This window comes from Silurus aristotelis (assembly GCF_946808225.1).
Source record: "Silurus aristotelis genome assembly, chromosome: 5".
Classification (NCBI taxonomy): Eukaryota; Metazoa; Chordata; class Actinopteri; order Siluriformes; family Siluridae; genus Silurus; species Silurus aristotelis.
This window is the reverse complement of record NC_139578.1, coordinates 25,338,284-25,362,318: the sequence shown is the minus strand read 5'-3', so window position 1 is coordinate 25,362,318 and position 24,035 is coordinate 25,338,284. Positions and strand designations below refer to the sequence as shown.

Sequence of the window (24,035 nt, the reverse complement as noted above, 5' to 3'; positions counted from 1 at the left end):
CACACACACACACACACACACACACACACACACACCATTTTACTGGAAAAATATACATTATTTTTTGAAACACAGGATAAAGTAGGCAGATGCTAATTAATATATAATTAATTTCTTTGCAAGTTTCTAAACTAAATACACAGTTATTGTACAATGGAATAATTTTGTGTGTATATTTTGTTTGTTTGTTTCTCTTCTGGAGGGATGTGTTGCCTTTCCCACTCGAGCTTCCTGAAGCTATCGCACAGGCCACCAATCACACACAGCTAGAGAGCATCTCACACCTTGGTTTGGGTAAGACCATGACACACACATGCAGACAGACAGAGAGAGAGAGAAAGAAAGAGAGAACAAGAATAGAATGATACAAAAATAAAATTAAATAGAAGAAATAGGAGCAAAAATAATGATGTATAGAGAAAAAACTGAGCAGAAATAGAACCGAACCGAGTAAAATACTGTTTTGAATATAAACAATGAGAAAACCAAATAATATGTTTGTGTAGAAAGCAAGTAGATCAGAACAGAATAAAATGTGACTACAGAACTGAATTGCATGAATATTGAACAAAGCAGAATAAAAAGTCACTAGACTAGTAATAGAAAAAAAAAATTACGGAAAATGTAAAATGATTGTACAAAATATTGTATAGAAAAGAATATAGCAACATAAAGCAAAAATCTAATATGGTTATATAAAAAAATAATAAAAAAATAAAAAAATAATAATTTTTATATATATATATATATATATATATATATATATATATATATATATATATATATATATATATATATATATATATATATATATAATATATGATATTTTTCCTTCTCTCAGAGTTCTGGAGTTCTCAGGCCACCCCTGGCCCCCCTAACGGCCCTCCTGCCCTGTCTGTGAGCTGGTCCTCCCGGCCACGATCGCCATGTTTCATCAACCCCCTCTTCCTACAGCCTTCCCAGCCAAGTCGAGAGGCTTCACACAAACGCCACAGGTTGAAACGCAGCCTGCGAGTCCGCGTGTCCACTGAATCCTCGTTCTGCCTGACCACTGGAGACTCTGAGTGGAACCAGGGCGAGACAGATACACTGACGAGCAATGAGAGGACGGCACGGAGGGCAGGGGGCCTAAGCATGCTTAGAAGAACCGCTGCTCTGGCACCTACCTCAGAAGAAGAGGATGAGCAGATGCTGGGAGTGGTGCCCCCAGTGAGTGTATATGTGTGTACGCATGCATGCGAGTGCTTTTGAAACAGCGGGGGTGGCAATGGGTCTGTAAACATGATCTTTGCTTGTTTCACCTCCTCCTACAGGAAATGATTATATATTTCAACATTATAAAACAGAGTAAATTTTCAGGGCACAAATGTTTTTTTTTTAACTCAGAAAACAGTGGGCAGTTAAACACCAACTGCATGTATATATTCTCCAGTCATTAACATTTGTCTATCCTATTTATTTGTCTTGTAATATAACAAAGACTTATGACCTCTCAAGGACTAAATTAAACTTTGAATAGAAATGCTTTCATCTATTTTTTAATAAAATACTCATACATATGAAATGATCCAAGATAGTGGCATCTTCTCAGTAACCAAATTTGCTTTTGAAACCTCACAGAGATGTAGATGGTGTCATTTGGTTATGTACATGGTCCTGATAATGAATATCCAAAACATCAACATAGAGATCAAGAAATTATATCCAAAGACAGATCCCTCTTTTCAGACCAATATTGTCCTTCAATTTCAGGATACAAATGGTACATAGTGATACTACAAAATGTAAAAAAATATTTTACATTTGAATGAAAACCTGCACCCACACAAGCCCTTTGTGGAAAAGGTTGGACACCCCTGCTGTATAGTTTTGCTAAATTCTAAATTTAAATTATTAACAATGTACAATATACCACCAAATATTGATCACCATTATTTTAGACATGGCTAGGCCATGTCTCGACTTATGATATTTTTAAATTACGAGGTGGTATCAAAGTTCCAAAACTAGCGCACCACAGATCCGTCGTTTTTGCCAAATCTCCTTCCTCAGATGCCTTAAAACCTGCCAGTAGAACTCGCTATTGATGATCTGGGCCTTAGCGACAAATTCTTGATTTGTATTCAAAATTCATCGTCACAGGACGATGTCTTTTGGCACACTGATTATGAAGGCCGGTGTTTCCTGTGACTGTGCGTGCACCCTTGTGTTGCAATCTGATGGCGTTTTACAAAGCTAGTTTTGAAACTTTTTGATAACTCTTCGTACGATGAGGTCATCAAAACCCGTCTCCATCATGAGTTGCTGTCTACCTGTACTCAGAGGAATCCATTCACTTTTATTTACTCAGTCAAAAGATCATAAACAGAGTTACTGTACTGTTCTGTATATGTGTGCTATTTTAGACATCAGTCCCACAGCCGGAGAAATCTGATCTTAATGACATACCACAAGATGAAGGGCTCTGTTTGGCACTGGAACGCCGTCATGCTCCTTCCCTCGCCGAACTAGACAGCAACAGCTCCTTCAGCAGCTTGGAGGAAGAGGAGTCGCAGCCAGACTCAGCCCTGCAGTGGCCTCCTCTTACACGGGGCACCCGTTTCCCTGTCGCCAACCCTGCCTCCACCCTCCGCCGCATGAGTGCTGCATTCGTGTGTGTATTTGCTCCTGAGCGGCGTGTAGCTCGGCTGGTTGATGAGCTGTCTCGGGAAAGGCGCTCTGCTTTTGGATCCTTGGTCCAGGATTTCTTACTAAAGCAAAAGGAAGAATTTAAGGTGCCAAGTTGGAGCTCGGCTGTGGAGCTGCTTCAGGGATTAAGAAAGTTCCTTTCCCAGGCCAAGAGTCTGCTTCTGGAGGCTGGAGAACTGGAACCTCCCATAGAGACCCTAGTGCCTGAGAATGAGAAAGGTCTGGTAATGGTGCTTATACACCTCCTTATTTATTTTTATTTGAAATTGTTATATAGTGATGCTTCATTTTCTATAAGCATGACTATAATACTACTGATTACAAGACCAAATCACTGGCTTTTATGAATATATTAATGGTTAAATCTTTCTGTAGTAGCAAACAACACCAACCAGGCATAACATTATGACATTATAACATAATGACCTGTGAAGCGAATGACACTGATAATCTCTTCATCCTGGTGCCTTTTAGTAGGTGGATATATTGTGCAGCAATTGAACATTTTGTTTTTAAGGTTGGTATGCTAAAAGCAGAAAAAATGGGCGGGATTTGAGAGAGTTTCACGAGGGCCAAATTGTGATGTCTAGACGACTGGGTTAGAGCTTCTCCAAAACTGCAGCTCTTGTGGGATGTTCCTGGTCTGCAGTGATCAGTATTTATCAAAAGTGTTCCAAGGAAGGAACAGTGTTGAACCGGCGACTGGGTCGTGGGCGGCCAAGGCTCATTGATGCACTTGGGGAGTGAAGGCTGACCGTGTGGTTTGATTCAACAGACGAGCTCCTGTAGCTCAAATTGCTGAAAAAGTTAATGCTAGTTCTGACACAGTGCATTGCTGTTTGTTGTGTATGGGGCTGCATAAGCCACAGAACAGTCAGTGTGCCCATGCTGTTATACCTGATTGGTGTAAATCAAGGTCTTATCATGTTTAAGCATCGATAGAAAGCTTTCTCTAAGGTGATGTTTCATTCAGGTTTTTGAAAATAATCTAATTTCAGCTGTTTATTTAAGTTCAGTATAAAGGGATTTATGATATGCATTATTTTTTCTTAATTACAGTTATTTACGAATAAAAACCTTTTTTTGTGGATGTTTCATAGTATTTTATTGTAACTCTGTATGTAAAAAGGATACGGTGATGGAAAATAGTCAATTTGGGGAGATGAGAGTAAATCTGCTTCTCGTCAGAAGTAGTCATTGAAGTAGTTCTCATGAAAGCAAAAAAGCAAAAAAAAAAATCTTTACATATAATCTTAAAAGAAAAATATCTAATATTTTGAAAATGCATATTTTTCATAGGTTATTGTAGAAAAATACGAAATCATTTTCCGACATGAAGCAAGAGAACAAAGTATAAACACTGATAGCGATGTTTGTGTGTGTGTGTGTGTGTGTGTGTGTGTGTGTGTGTGTGTGTGTGTGTGTGTGTACAATTATGATTGTTTGTTAGAGAGAGAGAGAAAGAAAGAAAGAAAGAAAGAAAGAAAGAAAGAAAGAAAGAAAGAAAGAAAGAAAGAAAGAAAGAAAGAAAGAAAGAAAGAAAGAAAGAAAGAAATGCACATGCTAGGCAGAGAATATCAGAAATATGGCCGAGGTGCTTGGTGCTACATTAGCAGGACTGTGTTGGTGGGTGTATTTGCATTTTATGCTTCCAATTTATCATAACCACATATCATGATCCCACGCACATTCTTCGGGAGAGCAAAATGTGTGTGTGTGAGGTGAGAATTAGAGGAGACATAAGGAGCTGCAGAATATAGTTTGCTCTGTACCCAGATGCTAATGATGTTAAGGTGCCTCTCTTATTGGTTGTATTCTCCGGCTATGACAGTATGACTGATAGAATGCCTTTTGGGGAAGCATTAGTGAGTCTGAAATTTTAACACTTCCAGCTTGAGCAAGAAAGAAGAGTGCTACTGTAGAGCAATAACAACAGTTGCTTAACAGATGGAGAATTAATTAGTGCAGATTTGCATCATACTGTAAGCCCTGTTTACATTGTTAACCCTCTTAAAAATCATTTAAACCTTAATAGTGTGATTTAAACAAGTAGCAAGGGGCTTCAGCCAATGATACGGCAGTAAGAAGTATTTTAAAATAAACTGTTCATTTGTGTAGGATGTACATTTTGACTGAATCAAACCAAACACTAATAGACTTGACTAACACTCTGTTTTATTTAATCCCCGTACACCCCCTCCAATCAATGCAGAGCTGGCTTTGGAGAAGGCTTTGTTTGGTTGTGTACTGAAACCACTAAAAGTTCAGCTGAGCCAAATGCTGCTCACACTACACACGCAGGACGGCACTCTCCAGAGATTCACAAACAGCCTGCAGGCCTATCAGGAGGGGACGCTACAGCTCCTGGGTGTAAGGGTGGCAGTTCTTAACTCTCCAGGTCTGGAAAGAGCAAAGAAAAAGTTTAATCTGATGCAGAGAAGCCACTCACCAATAGACAAAGTGCTGCTTTTGCTACAGGTGTGCAAGAGTGTTTACAAGGCCATGGGAGCACAATCTGGTGAGTGAATTCAGGGGGAAATAAGGTTTATGAAATTTTAATATAATACCTATAAATGGTGTGTATGTATGTATATATATATATATATATATATATATATATATATATATATATATATATATATATATATATATATATAGGAAAACCATTAAATGGTTCTTTACCTTTGTATTGATATCAGCCTATATTTAATCTCCTGTTTGCAGAACTGGAATTCAGCTCGGAGGATTTCCTGCCTGCTCTGTCCTATGTGGTGGTTCAATGTAATATTCCACAACTGCTGCTGGAGACAGAGTACATGATGGAGTTGCTGGAGTCTTCTTGGCTGTCAGGAGAAGGTAAGTGCCTGCAGCAATTCTAACTGTAAAATCGCAAAGCAAGTGATTAGAATTTATATACAAAAAAGTTCAGTGTATGATAATCTGTACATTCAAGCCCACAAGCTTATATATGATGTCAACAAGATTTTTGTTAGATTTTTTTAAATATTCCTATTACAGTTATTTTTATGTTTTGATATCCTGGACATAGTTTGATTTTAAAATGGGCTTACTTGCACATTGTTCATGTAGCTTGTATGGGGTTGAGAGGAGTGTCTACTTTCCATAGAACGTGAAGATCCATGTATATTATTCATCAGATAGTGACAAACTACATCATCCATCAGTATTAATGGCCCTCAATGACAAATATTTTTCCATTTAAGCTGGCTATATTTTTCTAATTTACATACACTGTATGGACAAAAGTTTGTGTACATCTAGTCATAATATTTGTGCTTTTTGCACATCCCATTCAAATTTAGTCCCCATTTTCAAATATAATAACCTCTATTTTTCTGGGAGGATGTTTCACTAGATTTTGAAGTGTTCTTGTGGAGATTTGTGTTCATTCAGCCACAAGGGGTTTAGTAAAGTCAGTTACTGATGTAGGTGATGTGAGGAGGTCTGGGGTGCAGTCAGTCTAGTATAGAGTTGTTCATTAGGGTTGAGGTCAGAGCTCTAGAGCAGGCCACTCAAAATCTTCCATTCCAACCCATGTAAAGCATATCTTCATCAAGCTGGCTTTGTGCACAGGCACATTGTCATAATGAAATAGCTTTGGGTCTCCTAGTTAAAGTGAAGAGAAAAATGAATGGTACCACATCCAGAGACGTCCTATACAATTGTGTGCCTCAAACTTTTTGTGGAAGAACCACATATGACTATAAAGGTCCCGGTACTTATAGATTATGTCCACTAATGAATACTAAATGATTATTTAGTGTAGTATTAAATTCATTGTGCTTATGTTTCATTGCTCTTTATTTTTTTTTATTTTTAGAACTATATGATCGATCAAATATCTGTTGTATTCAATAGTCATTTACTGACTTTTGAAATGAAGTATATAATAGAACCTTAAATAATTGAAGTCTATTTGCACCAGAGTCATGTAATGACATAAAAGGTGATGACAAATGTAAAGTAAAATTTATTCAAGATCAAATGTATAAATGTGAATGCGTCTGAACTGTGCCGAAGTTTGTTTTTATAGGTGTATAACACCTGCCAGCCAAAGAGTAAAACAATAGGACTTGTACAGAGTTGTACAGAGTTTCTATGTAAATCATATGAATATCTTTTTTTAGGAGGGTACTACTTGACGAGCATCAATGCCAGCCTGTGCCTAATCCAGAGCCAGCCTGGTACCCCATGTTCTGGCGGTTTAACCAATGAGGCTCGAGAGTATTTGAGAGAATGGAGCAAAAGAAGATCCCAAGAAGCCAAACTCCATAAAGAGAGCCAGCAGAATCAGGTTTTAAAATACACACACACACACTATATATATATATATATATTTTTTTATTTTACAAATGACGCACGTTGAAACAAATATTAATGGCACACATTTTTAATCCCTGAGCTCTTCCGCAGGTTCGACCATGCATCACAGACAACATACGATTTACATCATTCCTATTTCTAGAATCATTCTTATTCACCGCATCGTTTTTATTCTCGCCATCATTTAAATGCAGCGCTCCCTGCTCTTCCAGCATCTGTCAGTCTGTTCTGTACAACACCACAGTCTGATTTACCCTGAGCACTTTGTGTTTCCATTCAGCTCGATATCTGTTTCTGTCCACATTTCTGTGCTGTTCAGACTTATAGTTGCTGCTGTGCTTCTCCATCCCTCATCTCGCACCGCCCCCGCATCTCTGCTTCTTTCAGCAACACACCGAAACCCTTCCTGACAGTAACCCAAACAGTCCACACCAGCATGAATTATGATTAACTATGAAAAAATCTACAGGAAGGTGAAACACTCCAGCATTGCAGTAAATAATATAAGAGGCTCAGGAGTAAACATAACTTTACGTTCACGCAGACACACACCCTCCCACACGCACATGTACAGTATCCTTATGACATAATGTAATTAATGCAGTTAATTAAATCTATTGCCTACACCTAAATCTGTCCGTAACCTATAAAAACCAAGGGTTTTTTATATCCACTGTTTTTACCCCATTTTCTTATTTGGTCGCTTGAAGATTACCTCCCACTAGAAGATTTTCCTCTCCTCTATCATATGACAGCTACCAGCCAGGGAAGATGAAAGCTAACACATGCTCTCTTCCAGATACATGAAGTCTGTGCCAAAGTTAATGCCAAGCATGTCAAATCTTTCCGAACTTCTGCTCATGCTGTGTCGCAGGGCAATATAATACTCAAAGGAAACCGCTATCTGCCCTCTTCTGCATACCCGAGCTAACAGATGTTCATAAAGTTAATTTACAGGACAGAGACATCTCATGCCATCTCACATGCTCACGTTGCTTTCGGGCAAGGATGTCTGCGTTGTCTTTGGGATACAAACTCGTGCTCCCACGATGATATAAGCTGCAAAAAAAATTCAGTTGTTCTTTTGGAAACCTGCACTTTCAGATATTTCTGTCTCTAAAGCGACATAAAAGCATAGGCCCACTCATATATACACTTTGGGATAGGGATGGTCAGATTCACTGATTAGCATCAGTGCATTAGCATAAAAGTTAAATGCTTAGTTTTTAACATATTTCATCTGTAAAAAAAAAAAAAGATTTATTTATGTATAATTCTTAATAGAAACACTATACTTTTCTTATTTAGGAATTGACCAATAATGTGTGAACAATTTTATATGTAGATTGATTTCTCTTCGCTAAACTGTTTCTTAAACATGTTCTCTCAGCACCACTGCTGCTACATGTAAAAGATGTGTTTTAAAAGTTCACAACACTACAGAGGAGGCGTGTCCTGAGAGTCATATAGAATATAGATTAACATGGCAGAGGTAGAGCTGCATCTTCCTGCAGAGAGAACAGAAAAATCACATCTGGTTTATTTAAAAGAATTAGAAGTCAGAAGGCACTTTAGTCAATTATGATTTGCCATCTGTCTGAACCAAAGAATTAAAAGCAAACTATCTGTAACATTTTTAATTGTATGGCATTTTTTTTTTCAGTTGCATCGTATTGCATTTAATTGCATTGTGTTGAATAAAATTTAAATCGGATCACACTGCATTGTAATATTAGTAAACTGTATCGCATCGCATATGTATCTTTAACGTATCGTATCATCGGCTATGCATCGAGATGCGAATCGCATCGGCCTCAGTTATGGAGATGCACATCCTTACACTGGGAACTTCACTGGACAATGTTACACGGCTGGTAATACACTTGAGATACAAATCATTTAGAGCAATGCAACATTCCCAGTCCTAAATGCGTGCCCACAGTTATGTAACCAGTTTTTACAAGAACTTACATAAAATGTGAAAAAATGTTCTGAAAAGTTCTTACATTGCTTTCTTTTCTTACACCACAAAATCCTTTTGTTTAAAGAATGGCATAGAGACTTTTTACATCCACAGTACATCATGGATAAAATTAGTACGAATAATTCTCTGAGAGATGTCATATGGAAGTCGTGCATAATCACAAACCAAATCGCAAACAACAAAAAACACACGGTAAATGCCATAACCCTGGGTCTTAGTCACCGTCCTCTGTTTGTGTGTGTGTGTGTGTGTGTGTGTGTGTGTGTGTGTGTGTGTGTGTGTGTGTGTGTACAGAGGTTTGTGCGTATTATTTTTCAGAACACAGAGTGTTGTGCAGCACATACTCTCCACTGGAAAGCAGGCGAGAGCGTGGAAGTGTTAACCCGCACCTGCGCCGAGGTGTTTGCCATAAACGAGCCACAACATTATTGTCTGTTCTGGAGGAATGGAGGGGAGATGCATCCTGTTCCTCTACACACACAGCCTCATGAGCTGGGTGTCCCCACCCTATCCTACCTCCGCAAAGATCACGACTTCAGCAAGATGCGCAGGCTGACCAGAGGTGGCGCTGTCGATCTTGAGGAGTCTGCATGTGAGGAATAAGGACTTCCATTGTACTTAGTTGGGGCCTGTTGTTCACAGTGGTATGAGGGACTGTGTGTGTGTGTGTGTGTGTGTGTGTGTGTGTGTGTGTGTGTGTGTGTTGATCTGAACAAAAAGCTCACGACTATAACATGAACGCTAGATTAATAGTGAACGATACTTGGTAAATGCTTAAAGCAATAGGTGCCAGTAAGGTGTCCAAGAACTAGCCTACTTTTTAAATAACCTGCTACACAGAAGAGAAGCACTGTATGTGATGTGTGGTTCTAATCAGTCTTTGGAGCGGTTGCCAAGATTCACTACGAATTTCAATACCAAAGTGTTGAACATGATTCCTTTATACAGCATCTTTTTTAACAGGTGGGTGAATAAACAGTATATATATAAATATACATGTATATTATGTACATTTACATGTACGCATCTAAGATGCCCCAAGTGTCTGGAAAATATAAGGCTCTTTCAACTGTATCGTAGTGCTTTAAAATATACGTATGTATGGAAAAAAGAAGCATTTTTCCGGTCTTGTATATAGATATAGTTCTAGTGTTGTCTTTGTGATCTTTTTAAGCTGGAAACTTATACTGTAATTTATTTTTGAGAAAATGATTTGATCATTTCGGCGAACGATATAAGGTCATCCTCGGGTAAATTTGCTAAACTGCACCGACCTATTAATTGTATTTGAATCGTGTCAATAATCTCTTAAAGATGATACTGCAGATTTTTTTTGTCATGGTGAATTTTCCAGTCTGTAAGATGTGGCTGGACTGTGCATCTGTCCCGTGTTGCATTCGCTGAATGTGCTTTAATGGTAACACCCCATGGTGCTTTAAGTGATCGCATAAACATGCTAAATGAATTGACTGGTTTCTCGCAGTGTCACCTGACCGTCTTATCCTGTTTTACTGGCTCTCATGCAGAAAAACCTTTGTAACACTTTATTGTTGTGGTGTTTTGTATGAACTTATTCTACGTGAATGTTCATTTAAGTTGAGTCAGGAAAAAATTTCAACAATCTGTGAAAATGGACTTGATATTCGGAATGATGTGTTTTGAAATACGTGATCTCTGCATGCAGCCAGTTGTAATGCGGTGCCGCTGATGTCGTATGCGCATGTTTGAATTGCTGAAGTGCAAATCTTAGCTTTTATTTTCTCTTGTTGCACTGCTGTGATTGTGCTGTATTTTTGCCTTCACTATAACAAAACAACATTAAATCTTTGTGGATGTTAAGAGTTAAAGACCTGTTTTAATTTCTTTCTTTGTTTTGCAGACAACCTGAGTGGCATGTGGAGATTTAGAGCAGCTAAGTACAGCCATATTGTGAAGAGAAATGGACTAGTAGAGAGTGCTATCAGTCTAATATTGTGTGCTGCCTTGGTAATATTGAATAGTGAAAACTACAGCAGGGGCTTTAGAGCTTTCCTTTTCAAAGCCCCACAGTTTTGAAACAGCTTTCTAATTCGTTTTCGGGACTCAGACACAATCTGTGTTTAAGTCTAGGTTAAGTTTAGTCAAGCCTTTTGTCAGTAGGTTTTTCATAGGTAAAGAAACAAATTTGGAGGGATCATGCATATACTGTAGTGTTTTGGTGAACTGGGATGTTTGGATGCTATCATGGGTCGTCTTATATCCCAGAGATCCCTCATGTCTGTGTTACCTTCTCGCACTCTCTTTTATTTATGCTGCCATAGCTAGTTTCGCTGGAGTCCTTACTTGCAGTCTGATCACACTTTCTGGACCTACCTGCTTCATCCTGATGCCCTACCTTTGGATGGAGGTCTTTTTAAATGGAAACCAGTCACTGCTGCTGAAGATGGTGAACAGTCTGATAATCCATTAAGGTACTGTGAAGAGTTCAACTTAAAAACTATGAAGAAGGATTTGGACTTGTTACAATTGGCTTAGGACTACAGCTGCCATGAACAGTTTGTGCCTACAAGCGTCCGTCAGCGAACAGTTGATAACCTCAACCAATGATTGAACTATAATAAATGGACATTCGGATAAGGAACGATTCCCTTTTGAGTCTGGTTCCTCTCAAGGTTTCTTCCTCATAACATCTTGGGTAGTTTTTCCTTAACATTGTCATTGCTAGCTTTCCTCATTATGATAAATTTAAAATAGATAAACTTGTATGCACTGATTTCTACATTTAATAGTTATATTCTTAACCTATTTAACCCTATAAAGCCACTTGTTAAAAATGCTGTACAAATAAAAAAACATTGGAATGAAAAGGAATCAGTGTAATGCAGCAGTGCAGAACAGCAGCTGCACTAAACATGCTGCAGTTTGGTGTTAAGTGTTTCTTTGAAAAACTAAAGCTGGACACATTTAAGCAAGTGTGTAATTTAATGTTCTATCTACTCAGGTGTGTGACCCTGCATCCAGAGCATGATTCACATTAATGAAATAGTACCTTAGTAGTAAAACTGGGAGTGCTGCCCCTCAGACCGTTTCATTGTTGCCTCTCCGCACTGCACGTTAATAGATGTGTAAAGAATGTGAGTGCCCAGAAATGCTTGTCTGGTAGATGTTTTCTCCTATGATGTATACTCCTTGGAAAAAGGGAAACAGCAATGCCCAAAGCCACCCAGTACGGCTTGGTGGGGCATGTGAGAAAAAATTCTGAAAGTTTAAAGACAATGGGAAAAAAAAGACTCGATGTCAGCACATCAATGTCTTTTGAAACGAAGACTGTCTAGTGCTGCAACATTTTCAGGAACACCCGAGGGGGTTGCATCATAAAGGAGCTGCTTGTAATTTTTAAAGCCTTCTGCTGACAAGTCTTTCCCTTCCCACCATCCAGCCCCACCCACTCTGTTGAAAATGCCTTTTAAGGAATGACGAGCAGAACCGAGTAGCTCTGTCAAGGCTGAGTGCAAAGCTAATTTATCGGGGTAGAAAATGTATTCCAGGTATCTATGAAATGATATGTATGAATACAGCAAGTTATAACTTGAAACCAGTAAGCCATAAAGGAGTACAAGCAGACAGTGATCATAAGAAACATACGTCTACATCGGTCGGTTCAAACTAAAATACATCGGATTTATTAAAAATTAATTTTATTCTAAATTACAAATAAAACACTAAAAACTTACACTCCAATGCAATATTATTAGGCTAATATTACACATAATTCTACAATAAAAGTGAAGTGTGGAAGCATCCTGGTTGCTTGGTGAAAGTTAGAAAGTTCAGGGCCATTTCATAGTCAGGAAAAAACAGCATGTTTCACTCGAGTCATATTTCCTCAGCTTTCTGTTAAGAATGTCAGTAAATGGGTGTACTTGTGTCCGAGTATAGTGCTTGTGCAGAAATGCATTTATGTTTTCATGTAAGCGCTGGTTCATTTGGTTGCTCCGCCGAGCTTGTCGAGAACTTTCAGGCCCTTTTCCTCGTACTCGGCTCTCGACAGCCAGAACGACTCTTTATCTTTCATGATGTTGGCCAGCACGGCTCCACCCATAAACACCATGTGCTTACGGCGAGGGGGGTCCTCGATGCGGATCTTAAACTTCTGCAGGAAGACAAGGAGAGAAAGTGATGAGTGAGTAAGACAGCGAGTGTTGTGGGGTTTGATTATGTAGCCTGAAGGTGGGTGGAATATTGTTGCATAAGCAACTTTTTTTTTTTTTGCTTTAATAATGATGTGTGCTATAAATAGCTTCCTAGGAAATGCCATATTTTGTATATCAGTTGCTGTTAGATTGTGATTCCTTCATGGACTTGAAATGAAGTTAAATGCACTTGATCTGTCAATGATTATAAATTATATTACAGTTGTACAATAAATTTGAGTACCTAGATGTAATAGTAAAGACCTCTCTGACTATGGAAAGGACGATTTATGAGTTATTAAATAAACATAAGTCCTGAATATCCAGAAACTTTTATAATTAAAGAAAGTGTTAGCATACTGAGAGCTTTTCCGTGTCTCCTTTCAGCACTCGTTCTAGGTACAGCTGCTTGAGTTCTCTTTCCAGGCGGGAGGGCAGCCCGGGATACATGGTAGACCCTCCAGACAGCACGATATGCTTGTACAAATCAGCTCTGCCGAGGAACACAATTAAACATGTAAGAGTCAAATAGGAAAAAGATTTCCAAAACTGCAGGAAAAACCCAATTGGAATAACTGCACATCTTGTAATTGCATACTACTTTTTGAGCTGTTTGTAAAAATATATATATATGTTACATGTGGAGCTAGTCTGCCAAAATGCTGTAAATGTTCAAATAGGATTAGCAGAAAAAAGAATGTCATTCTGTGTACAAAATGAATATAACAGTAATGTAAATCAGTCATATTATACTTGACCAATTTGATTTGATATCTTTACTGCCGTCATCGTTACATTTGTTACATTTACATCAGTAAAACAGTTAATCAATTCCAACAGATTATACATTTTCTTTTAGATTTATCCACTGTTGGTGGGTAAAATGTGTTTTTCTTTGACCAAAGACACTCATAATAGCTTGTAGTAAAATGATGTATTCTTAGAGCAGCTAAAATGCATATTTATCAGACCTGAGATCAATGTCAGCAGCCTGGATAGTATTGAAGAGTAGCTCGGCAACTCCGACTCCCTCTATGTTGATGAGATGTGGCTGGAAAAGTGCCTCTGGGGCGCCAAATCTTTCTCCACCAACCTTTATATTACGCCCATCTGGCAGCTAATCCAAAGTGATTAATGTTAAACTTTTAAACGTTTACTTGTACGGTATTATGCATCAGATACAGTTGATCATTTCTGCATTTATATCACTGTATATTTCAGTTCATAATATTTGTGTGTCGCTATGCTTTTACCGTGTATGACTCCACCATAAAGGTTGTCTCATTGGACAGTTTCTGTTCTTGTTCTATGTTGTAACCAACAAAGCACAATTTCTCCTTCAGCATGCGAACTGTCTCAAAGTCTGCTGTTTGGTTGAAGGCGTAGCCCCTCAGCAGCAACAACTGGCAGAGTGGATGGAAAAAGATCAGCAAACATACTATCAAAAATACTATCGTTTGTAATTGTTTCATTGTCCAAACTGATCATGCTTAGCTTCCAAGAGCCCATGCTGTCATGCTCTGATGTAGCTGCCATTACATTTTTTTTTATTTTAAGAAAGCAGAGAGTTAGTGAAATGAACACACCTTGATGAGGTAGCGTGTGATGTCACGTCCTGCGATGTCGAGTCTGCGTGTCAAGTGGGGAAGTGAGAAGCCCTCATACACAGGACAAATATGAGTAACACCATCACCTGAGTCCACAACCACACCTGTCAGGAGACCTGAAACATAACTAGGGTTAGCACTTCAATCTCATACATGCACAGTGTTGAGCTTTTTTTTTTTATCTAGCTACTATATACATATGTATGATCAGATCTGAAGAAATTCCTTCCATCACCATCTTGAGCTTTGTCTCACCTTGTGCGTAGAGTGTCAGCACAGCCTGGATGGCGATGTAAATGCCATGAAACTTGTAAGTCTCAAACATGACCTCTGCAATTTTCTGCCGGTTCTTCAGAGGATTCAGAGGTGGTTCAGTCAACAGCACTTTACAGTTAGATGGATTAATGTTTAGACGATCTGGTCCAAAAGTGTGATCCCACAAGTGGAGCATGTCGTCCCAGTTTCGTACCATCCCGTTCTCCATGGGATAGGAGACCTCCAACATTGAGCGGCATTCGCTGGCTTCCTCCCCCACCATCAGGTCCTACAGGTTGGGTTATGGTGTACATATGTAGACTGGGTCACATTTAAAATCACCTAACCTTCTTTTTTACAAAAGAAAATTACAGACTTGAAAATATATGTTTGTTATAAACCGCTCTATTAACCATGGCAAACAGAGAAGTGTGTCATAATGCACAACAATCACCAAAAATGGTGAAACATTTAGGTAAATTGCTATAAAAGCAAAAAAAAAAGAAAAATCTCTTTCTGCTCATGTCAACCAAGAACAGGGGTTTGAGGCTACAGTGAGAACAGGCTCACCAAAACTGGACAGCTTAAAAGGATCAGCTAATGTTTTTTACATGTTCAAGTTTCTGAAAATGACTAATGCTGGATGATGAGAGTGGAAACTGATGAGCTCATCCACCTCAAGGTTGTGAGTTCTGAGATGGTTCTCTGTACACCATGGTTGAAAAGAGTTGTTACTATGTACATTATTGTAATGACAGTATTGTAGTCATAATTTTTTATATTGCACCAACTGTAAACACCACATTATCGAAGAATAACGTGATGTTTAAAATGCACATATAAATATAATGGTCAGGTGTCCACTATATTTTGTCTATTTAGAGTATGTAGTATTTTGTACTTTTAAACAGAATGCACCTGCACAATCAACTTCTCCAAAAGGATTTTATCATGTTTAGTAACGTTAAGGTTTACTGAAAATCTTTGACTGGAATGTTTCACTGAACTGCTATTGACAATACAGTATAATATTTTTTACAGTAAATGTACATGGGTTCAGTGTATCATTTCTCTGGGTTGAAAGGTTAAACAAATGTCATGTTTACTTCTCTAATAAAGCTGATTTTCTTTTTATTTATTAAATGATTTAAAAGAGAAAATGACTCCTAGGATAGGACTGTATAATAAAGCATTGCTCTTCTGTGAGACTTACCTTGATCACAATATTCCCCACTTTAGTGTCTGAGCGTATGACTGGACGCCCTACAAGTGCTGGGAAGATGTGCTCTGGGAAATTGGACCCAGCAAAACCACACTTGACAAACTACAAAACAATGAGGGGAAATATTACATTTGCAACTGTGTGGAAAACAATTATATACATATTTTATGCAGTGGTTGTAAAGGAACTGAAATCGTTTCTAAGCAGAAGTACTTTTTGCTCAGTTTGAAAAGGAATCCAAGTAATCATATAGAAAGTACTACTTTACATGGGCATCCTAGATGTTTCCTCCTACCAGATGACAAATATATGCAACCTAAAATCACATAGCATGGGAAAGAATCCCTTATGTCTAACAGTGAACAAAAAAAACAAGTATCCTCAGCACTATGCATTTCAGGGTCATGCAGAAGTCAGGTTCCCCATCACTGTATGGGAAGTGGTATCTCAGTGGTTAAGATGTGGTCCTTCTGATCAGAAAGTCATGGGTTCAATTCTTCACACACCAAAGGTGCCACTGCTGGACCCCTGATCAAGGTCTTTAAACCTCAGCTGCTCAGTTGTATAAATGGATAATGGGATAAACTATCTCCGGATGAATGCAGCTGCCAAATATATTACACCATCTTTCTGAGAGGAATCTCTAATAAATCCTCAACACAACCAGCATTCTTTTCTTGTCATTCTGACTTTTTCAGTGCTGCCTTCTTTCCTTCACTCTAGAGTTTGACACAATTCAGAAGTGTTCTGACTTGTCTTGGACGGGGAAAACACATTCCTCTGTGCACAGATTAGAGATTTACTTAAAAATGGCACATACGTAACAAAACAGCCCCCGAAAAAACCCAATGTAGAGCGGTTATATAAAATAACTTTTAAATGACTTTCAACTTGTAGTTATAGTTAGATAAGTTGTAACATATCCAGAAATTCAGAAACGGTAGTAGACCGGAAAGAAGTAGCTAGAACCTAAAATGTCAGAGTTTCTAGAGAACTTCACTATTGTGAATTACTATTTAGTATCTACACTTTTGTATCTTTTTTACTGATGGATGGATGGATGGATGGATGGATGGATGGATGGATGGATGGATAGATAGATAGATAGATAGATAGATAGATAGATAGATAGATAGATAGATAGATAGATAGATAGACAGACAGACAGACAGACAGACAGACAGATAGATAGATAGATAGATAGTTTATTAATTTTTATTAAATGACTTTATTAATCCCACCTCACACACAATCACCTTTTGGATTATTAAATTATTCCATTTTTGGGTGTGTTCATGAGGTAATATATTGTATTTTTATATTTGTACAACGGAAGCAACATGTCCTTGTGTGATATCTTTAATTCTGATTTTTCAGAACGGACATTCCTTGATTTAAATCACAGGAAATGTGCACTGGCTATAAAATTGTACAATGGTCTGTATTTATTTATTAACTTTTTTGCAGTGTGGTTGTTTTGGTATTTGTTCTACACTAAACTAGTAAAGTCCCTAATATTTTTCCCCTCTGTTGTAAAAATGTTACAAGAACATAGCATTAATGAGACTTCCGCATGTGGTAGCAGTTCCTGATTTTTTGCCCAATCAGTGTGCTCTTCTTTTCTGCACCACCTTTTAAGGCCATGTGGGTTTTGAAACCACAGGTTCCTCAATGAACAAGTCCAAACAGATCAGCAATTCTGTATGCAACAACGCCCTGTGCATACTGCAACAAAAAAAGCATTCAGTGCAAAACACTGCAAATGTTTAAATCCCAAATACAGTAATAAAAAACAAATCGTGCAGCTTAAAGTGAAAATATTATTGAGTTATTAAGTATTATTATGCAAAACCTACATTGGAAACATGTACATTTATATATAATTAGATACATGTATATTTGTAATTATTTAAATTTCATTGTCACAAAGGAAGACATGATTTCCTTCGTAAGATTAAATAGTTTTAAATTAATTCTTTCCCAATTGCAGGTAGTAGATATATATACACTTACCCCAGTGCCATTATCACAAACCACCACTTTTCTCCCCGCGCTGTCCATCCTCCCCCCAGCTCAGGGCAGATCACAACTTCAGCAGTACAAATTGGCTTTTTCCCTACAGCTGTAAAAACATAAATATGTAGAAATAACACAATCCCAGAGTAACTTCTTGTTGAAAGCTTGTACTCCTCTTCAGTCACTGGACTCTGGGGAGATGTGAGAGAGTGAGTGAGTGAGGTATGGGGCAGGATACAGCAGGACAGCAGTCACTCCCACTGACATGCCTCCCAACCTGCAGCCAGGAAAAGGTGAGGATTTCAGTCCTTTTTTCTGATCTAAAAGGTTTTCTTTTCACATCTAATTTTGGTATTAGATCCCATGGTGTGAATATCAGATTGTATATCAAACTTAGATCAAACTTTTTTACATGCCTGGCTGATAATGATCAGCCTTGCATATATATATATATATATATATATATATATATATATATATATATATATATATATATATATATATATATATATATATATATATATGTATTCATTGCATTTACCTTGTGTACTATTTTTAGAACAAGAAGTCTTTAATGCAATCACACTCAAAAATGTGTAGGTTTTATTTTCAAATGCTCATTCTCTACAAAAATTAAATAAAAACATCTAAGCATTCTCCAGCTAACAAAATGCCTAGCCTCTTTTTTTTTTTTTTTTTTTTTTATGTAGATTCTTCAGACACTTTTTCATTCAGCTGGGAGAAAGCGAAACGTTATGATTGAGATCAATGTTGGACGCAATTCTTCAAATTTCATGTATTCAAAGTATGCTCTCTCTTTTTTTTTTTTTTTACATCGCTGCTGATTATTAAATTTTATTCCTCACAAATTACAGCTTTGCGCATCCAGATGAGTCATGGCTAATTTGGTTATTTGGTTGAAGAAAAGAAGAATTGAACTAAAATGGCCTCTAATTTGTAATCACGTCACCTACACAACAAACTGCATATTACTCCATCAACGGTTATGTCAAAATAGATTGCCAAGGGTGCTAGAATTAGTGAGAGGGTGTCAATTCTTTACCCTGAGTAGTCACACAAACACTGGACTCCAGGGATAAGGTGGGTGGAGGATCTAAACTGTCAGTAGAATCATGTTGACTGGCTTCTGTGTAGATTAAAATAGATAACATGTTTATTACCTAGGTTTAGTAAGGTGAAGTGTGAAGCAGCTATTATTGCAATTGATATTGCATTGGAATGAAAATTTTCAAGGAAAACATGAGACGATGGAGACTAAAGACAATAAAATGATCAACATGTGGCCATGCAGCTTGTAAATAGTTAGTCCTATTTAGGAATTTTTTTTAGGAAGTAATTCAGTGTTCTTGTTCCAGGCTACATTGTATAGGGATTTAAACACATCAGGGTGTACGGTTATGGGGCAATAAAAACATTGTGTTATGACGCAGCCTGATATAAGCAACATTACTACATCAGTTTAACCATCAGTTTATATTCATAGTACCAGAACATTTGTTTCACATATCATAATAAAGAGATAAATAAATAATATAAATAAAAACTCAGTATCCCACAGATTATACCATGCCAATAAGCATTCCTGTTCTTTCGTTTGCACACCTTGGAGGACATGTGGACTTGAATGGTCTAAAAATAATTGTGACAGTTTAAGATATGAGAGACACCACAACGCCACAGTTTTCAGATGTACACTTTTACATTTTCATCTATTCATTTATTTATTTATATTTTTATTCATGATACAGGGTAAAAATAACAGTTTAATGTAGCACTGACTGAATCACTTTTATAAACCACTTTCTGATATTTTCCTGGTAATTTTCCAGCTGTGCAATTTCAGATAACTGTGTGCCTGTGGTTACAAATATGGAAAAAAAAGTTTTTATTTGGCAACAACCAATCAAATTCTAAGTGTCCATTTAAGTGCAGGTCCATATATTCACCCAAACTGCTTAAAGTCTCACATCCAGATCTGGTCCACATGCTTCAGATTTGCTCCAACTGTCTCTTGTGAGTGAGTCTTAGTGGTGTCACATCTCTGTGTCTCTGCAAGCTTCTGTGGATTAGTAGAGATCTATGTATCTTTCGCCGGATTTGTTTAGAACCAAGTTTCAGGACTCAAACTCGCTGTCGCTGCTGACCGATATGTCAGGTGTAGAGGCTCTGGTGTCCTGAGGTCCTGAACCCAAGCTGCAGTCGCTGTTCTCATTGTGATCTCTGGATGAACATTCTGGAGAGCTGCCAGAGGGAAGAAGAGCAGGGTCTTGTTGTAGTCTTAAAAAAAAGAGAGATAAACAGTGAATTATTAAATGTTGTGAATATATTTTGCCCTTTGAATTAATTTTAACCATAATCACTCATTGAGAACTGAACATTTAGGATTACCCGAAATATGTTTTGGTTGTGTACCTGTTTTTGGCCGATGCTGCTCTGTCTCGCTGACGTCTGTTCTTGAACCAGTTTCCAACCTGTGTAGGCGTGAGACCTGTAGCCTGGGCCAGGTGACGTTTACGAGATGGGTTTGGATAGGGGTCTTGTAGGTACCATTCTCTAAGCAAACTTCGTGTCCTTTCCTGAGCAGCATAAAAAAATTTAGATTAAAAAGCTTTAATCTTTTGTAAAAGATTCAGATTAACAGATTCAGATGATGGATGATCAAATTCTATGAACGTAGGTAATCTTTGCTAAAAAATAACTCATTTCCATTTTGGCATGTGTAAATGTAAACACCTTACCTTTCTCCTCACTGACTTGCTTTTTAATTCTTTGTATAGCTGTGATTCAAGTTTGCTGATATGAGATACTTCTAAGTTGACCAATCAGCAGTAACAATACTGACCTCAAGGTGGAGACAAATACTATCTGAGTAGGTTCTAGAACCCTACAATAGACAAATCCCCTGTGATTGCAATTATTTAACAAGGATCAGAAAAATGTTTCTATTGTTTCCTGTTAGTGGGACAAAGTCTACGATTAATCCTGAAATGTGTTTAATATCCTGATTTCTACACAGATTTATGAAACCGTTATAGACCAAGAATCTTGTTTATTTCAGTAATCATGTTGTGGGTCATTATTAACATACATATTTCATTGTTTTCTGTTTACTGGATAACATTATGAATCTTATCTACTAGACATTTAATCTTGATCCATGTTAGCCACGTTTTAGAGGACACACTCGGACTCTTGGTGTCTATAATGCAGCAACCGAGTTAATCTGACCGTGCATTCGTCTTACATGGATTATCATTGTCTACAGTCAGAGGAGAGAAACGACTCTCAATTTAAAGGCAGAAAATCATCAGGGCCAGGGGAGCTTAAATACCACAGGAGGTCCTTGACACAAGAGGCTTAAAGAGGATTTCCATTGATTTCTTTTTTTTTTTTTTTTACATTTCTGCATAATTTGATCATTGAGTAGTAAACAAAGTCATTCAGATTGTTTTGACTAAACATTTACTGAGTCAGAATTAGATAGATAGATAGATAGATAGATAGATAGATAGATAGATAGATAGATAGATAGATAGATAGATAGATAGATAGATAGATAGATAGATAGATAGATAGACTTTTGTTTTTAAGTCTACGTTATTTATTCAGTTTTATTTGTATGGTGCATTTAACAAGCAACTTTACAGAGATAAATAGGTTATAAAATATTAATTTACATGTAAGTGCATTTAGGTTTAGTGTCTGTAAATTGTCCATTTTATGTTTATAACTTTAAGGCAAATAATAACTCTTTTAGATGTAGGTAAGAGGAAGAAACCAAGAGAGGATCCATCCTCATCAGTGTGGCACCGACTGTTCGTTTATTATAGTTCCATCATGGTGAGATGTGCTCCTCAGTGATGGGTCTTTAAATACAGCACTGCTCATGTAAATTATGGTCCTAAGCCATTGTTGTAGACTGTTAATATTAATTAAAGTCCAAATCCATCATCATAGTTCTTCCTAATTACAAAGGATGTCTGTTTAATAAAATGTCTCACAGCTTTTCCACTTTAAATGAATATTTTCAGTGCATGTCCATGATGAAGGACGTGCAGAAACAGACAGAGCTGGAGAATTAGATCAGGTTACAACATTAGAAATTAGAAATTGGAGCAGATGGATTCTAATGGAACAGATGGAACTAAACGTCTGTTTTGCACCACTTTCGCATACAAACTTTCGATGTGTTAATTTAAAAAATCCAGTCTGTTTTCAGATGAGAATGTTACTCTGTCATACATAATCAATGAAAATGAAAATCAGCCTCGAACATGTCGACCTGAAAACCTTCCTTCCTATTGAAAAACGCAAAAATTGGGTGAACTGGATTACTTGTGGAAACTAATCAACAAAATACATAATGCAAAGTTAAATATCACTGCTGTGGTGGTGTGTATTACCATTGCAAAAAAAAAATGTATCTTGAAATGGCTTTAAAATGGTACATTCTCCATATACAGATGATTTCACATTTTTTGTGTATGTTAAAGACAGTTATTAAAACATAAACGTATAAAAACATAATGGTTCTTGGTTGACAAAATGATTTTGATTTGGTGTTCTTTCTGTTAAACTCATGCTCAGTTGATTTCAGTTCATGAATCCAAAGGACACATGCCAAACCCTAATCTCAGGTACTTTACCAGGAATAATTGAAGCAACTCCAATGCACAGTGTCCGTTGGTGCCTTTAGTATTTACCTTGAAGCAGTGCGTCTTCTGCTCGCCGTCCCAGATAGTGCGTGGGAGCGGGAACTTCTTGCGGATGCGGTACTTCTCCACGGGTCCCAGCGGCCTGCCGCGCATGCGCTCGGCCTCCCGGTAGTGCGCGTGAAGCCACAGGTCCTGCAGCTTGGCGTGGGAGTCGCGCGTGAACCTGTGGCTTTGCAGGATGCGGTAAAGCGCTTCGAAGTCGCCGCCATGGAAGGCGACCAGAGCTCGCGCACGCATCACCGACTCGTGGCGATGGAGCGCCTCGCCCGCAGAGCCCGGAGTCGCCGCCGGGAGGGACCACAGAAAGCGGCCCAGTCTCTCCATGTCCCCGGTTTCTTCAAGGTTCTCACACACGCGAGCCACCTGATCCGCGGTGAACATGGGCAAAGGAAACATGTTCTTTTCCCCCTTCTTATTACTGATTTAGTCTTCAGATCCAAGCGCCAAAGTGGTTATATTTTGCACAGACTTTTGCGCATCTTTTTACCAAAACGCACACGCAAAAACCTGATTGGGAAGAGAAAACAAAGCTCCAGCTCAGGACGTTTGTTTTACTAGAATGCGCTGGTGGGAGTCTGCGTGTCAGGCTGCGGTGAAGGAGAAAGACCAGAAGTCGTGCGCATTTATAGTCAGGGCGCTTATTAGCATCTGTGTAGTTGTTTTGAGAGGGGATTATACGCCTCGGTCATTAGGCACTTAGCAGGGGGGAGTGAACACTGAGGTGACCGACTGATCAAATTGCTCGTTAAACCCTGGAATACATTACATTTTCGGATTGCTAGCCACATGGTAATTGAATTGTTTTAGTGGTGTGGGTCGTGGTGCAGTTCAGACCCACAAGTTGCATTCAGATACAGTGTGTGGGAATGCTTTCAGTTCTGAGAAATATTGGTTCTGTCTTTCCAATAAGAAGTGAATAGTTGATCTCTGTGGCCCTCCAGAAAATCAGGTTCTTGTTTTTGTTGAGTGTGATGGGATGTTGGTGGCTGTTAGATAGAGAATGGGGGGCAA

At 38.0% G+C, this 24,035-nt stretch overlaps 3 protein-coding genes and 1 long non-coding RNA gene across 4 annotated transcripts in view; 1 reads left to right on the top strand and 3 right to left on the bottom strand.

Annotated features, from left to right (window-relative positions):
- rin1b (Ras and Rab interactor 1b) overlaps nucleotides 1-10,863 on the top strand; it is a 29,256-nt gene extending 18,393 nt beyond the window's left edge. Inside the window, exons 5-11 of the mRNA XM_083542732.1 lie at nucleotides 203-294; nucleotides 842-1,209; nucleotides 2,406-2,907; nucleotides 4,901-5,206; nucleotides 5,413-5,544; nucleotides 6,837-7,003; nucleotides 9,311-10,863. Coding sequence (XP_083398858.1) covers nucleotides 203-294; nucleotides 842-1,209; nucleotides 2,406-2,907; nucleotides 4,901-5,206; nucleotides 5,413-5,544; nucleotides 6,837-7,003; nucleotides 9,311-9,619 — 1,876 coding nt within the window. The 3' untranslated portion in view covers nucleotides 9,620-10,863. The remainder of the gene's footprint in view (nucleotides 1-202; nucleotides 295-841; nucleotides 1,210-2,405; nucleotides 2,908-4,900; nucleotides 5,207-5,412; nucleotides 5,545-6,836; nucleotides 7,004-9,310) is intronic.
- Nucleotides 10,864-11,368: 505 nt separating this feature from the next.
- On the bottom strand, nucleotides 11,369-12,033 carry LOC310726943. Its single transcript, XR_014533893.1, has 2 exons — nucleotides 11,766-12,033; nucleotides 11,369-11,685 (listed from the first exon to the last, which is right to left on the bottom strand). It is a non-coding gene; the product is annotated as an uncharacterized lncRNA (long non-coding RNA).
- A 622-nt stretch (nucleotides 12,034-12,655) lies between these two features.
- LOC310726860 (actin-related protein 2) lies at nucleotides 12,656-18,510 on the bottom strand. Its single transcript, XM_083542897.1, has 8 exons — nucleotides 18,286-18,510; nucleotides 16,264-16,374; nucleotides 15,051-15,339; nucleotides 14,775-14,911; nucleotides 14,442-14,591; nucleotides 14,160-14,305; nucleotides 13,549-13,681; nucleotides 12,656-13,148 (listed from the first exon to the last, which is right to left on the bottom strand). Exons 1-8 carry the CDS (start codon nucleotides 18,331-18,333, stop codon nucleotides 12,978-12,980), a joined length of 1,185 nt encoding a protein of 394 aa, XP_083399023.1. The 5' UTR covers nucleotides 18,334-18,510; the 3' UTR covers nucleotides 12,656-12,977.
- A 1,494-nt stretch (nucleotides 18,511-20,004) lies between these two features.
- Nucleotides 20,005-23,639, bottom strand: six7 (SIX homeobox 7). Its single transcript, XM_083541591.1, has 3 exons — nucleotides 23,013-23,639; nucleotides 20,722-20,885; nucleotides 20,005-20,586 (listed from the first exon to the last, which is right to left on the bottom strand). The coding sequence occupies exons 1-3, from the start codon at nucleotides 23,418-23,420 to the stop codon at nucleotides 20,424-20,426; spliced, it is 735 nt and encodes a 244-aa protein (XP_083397717.1). The 5' UTR covers nucleotides 23,421-23,639; the 3' UTR covers nucleotides 20,005-20,423.
- Between the last annotated feature and the right edge of the window lie 396 nt (nucleotides 23,640-24,035).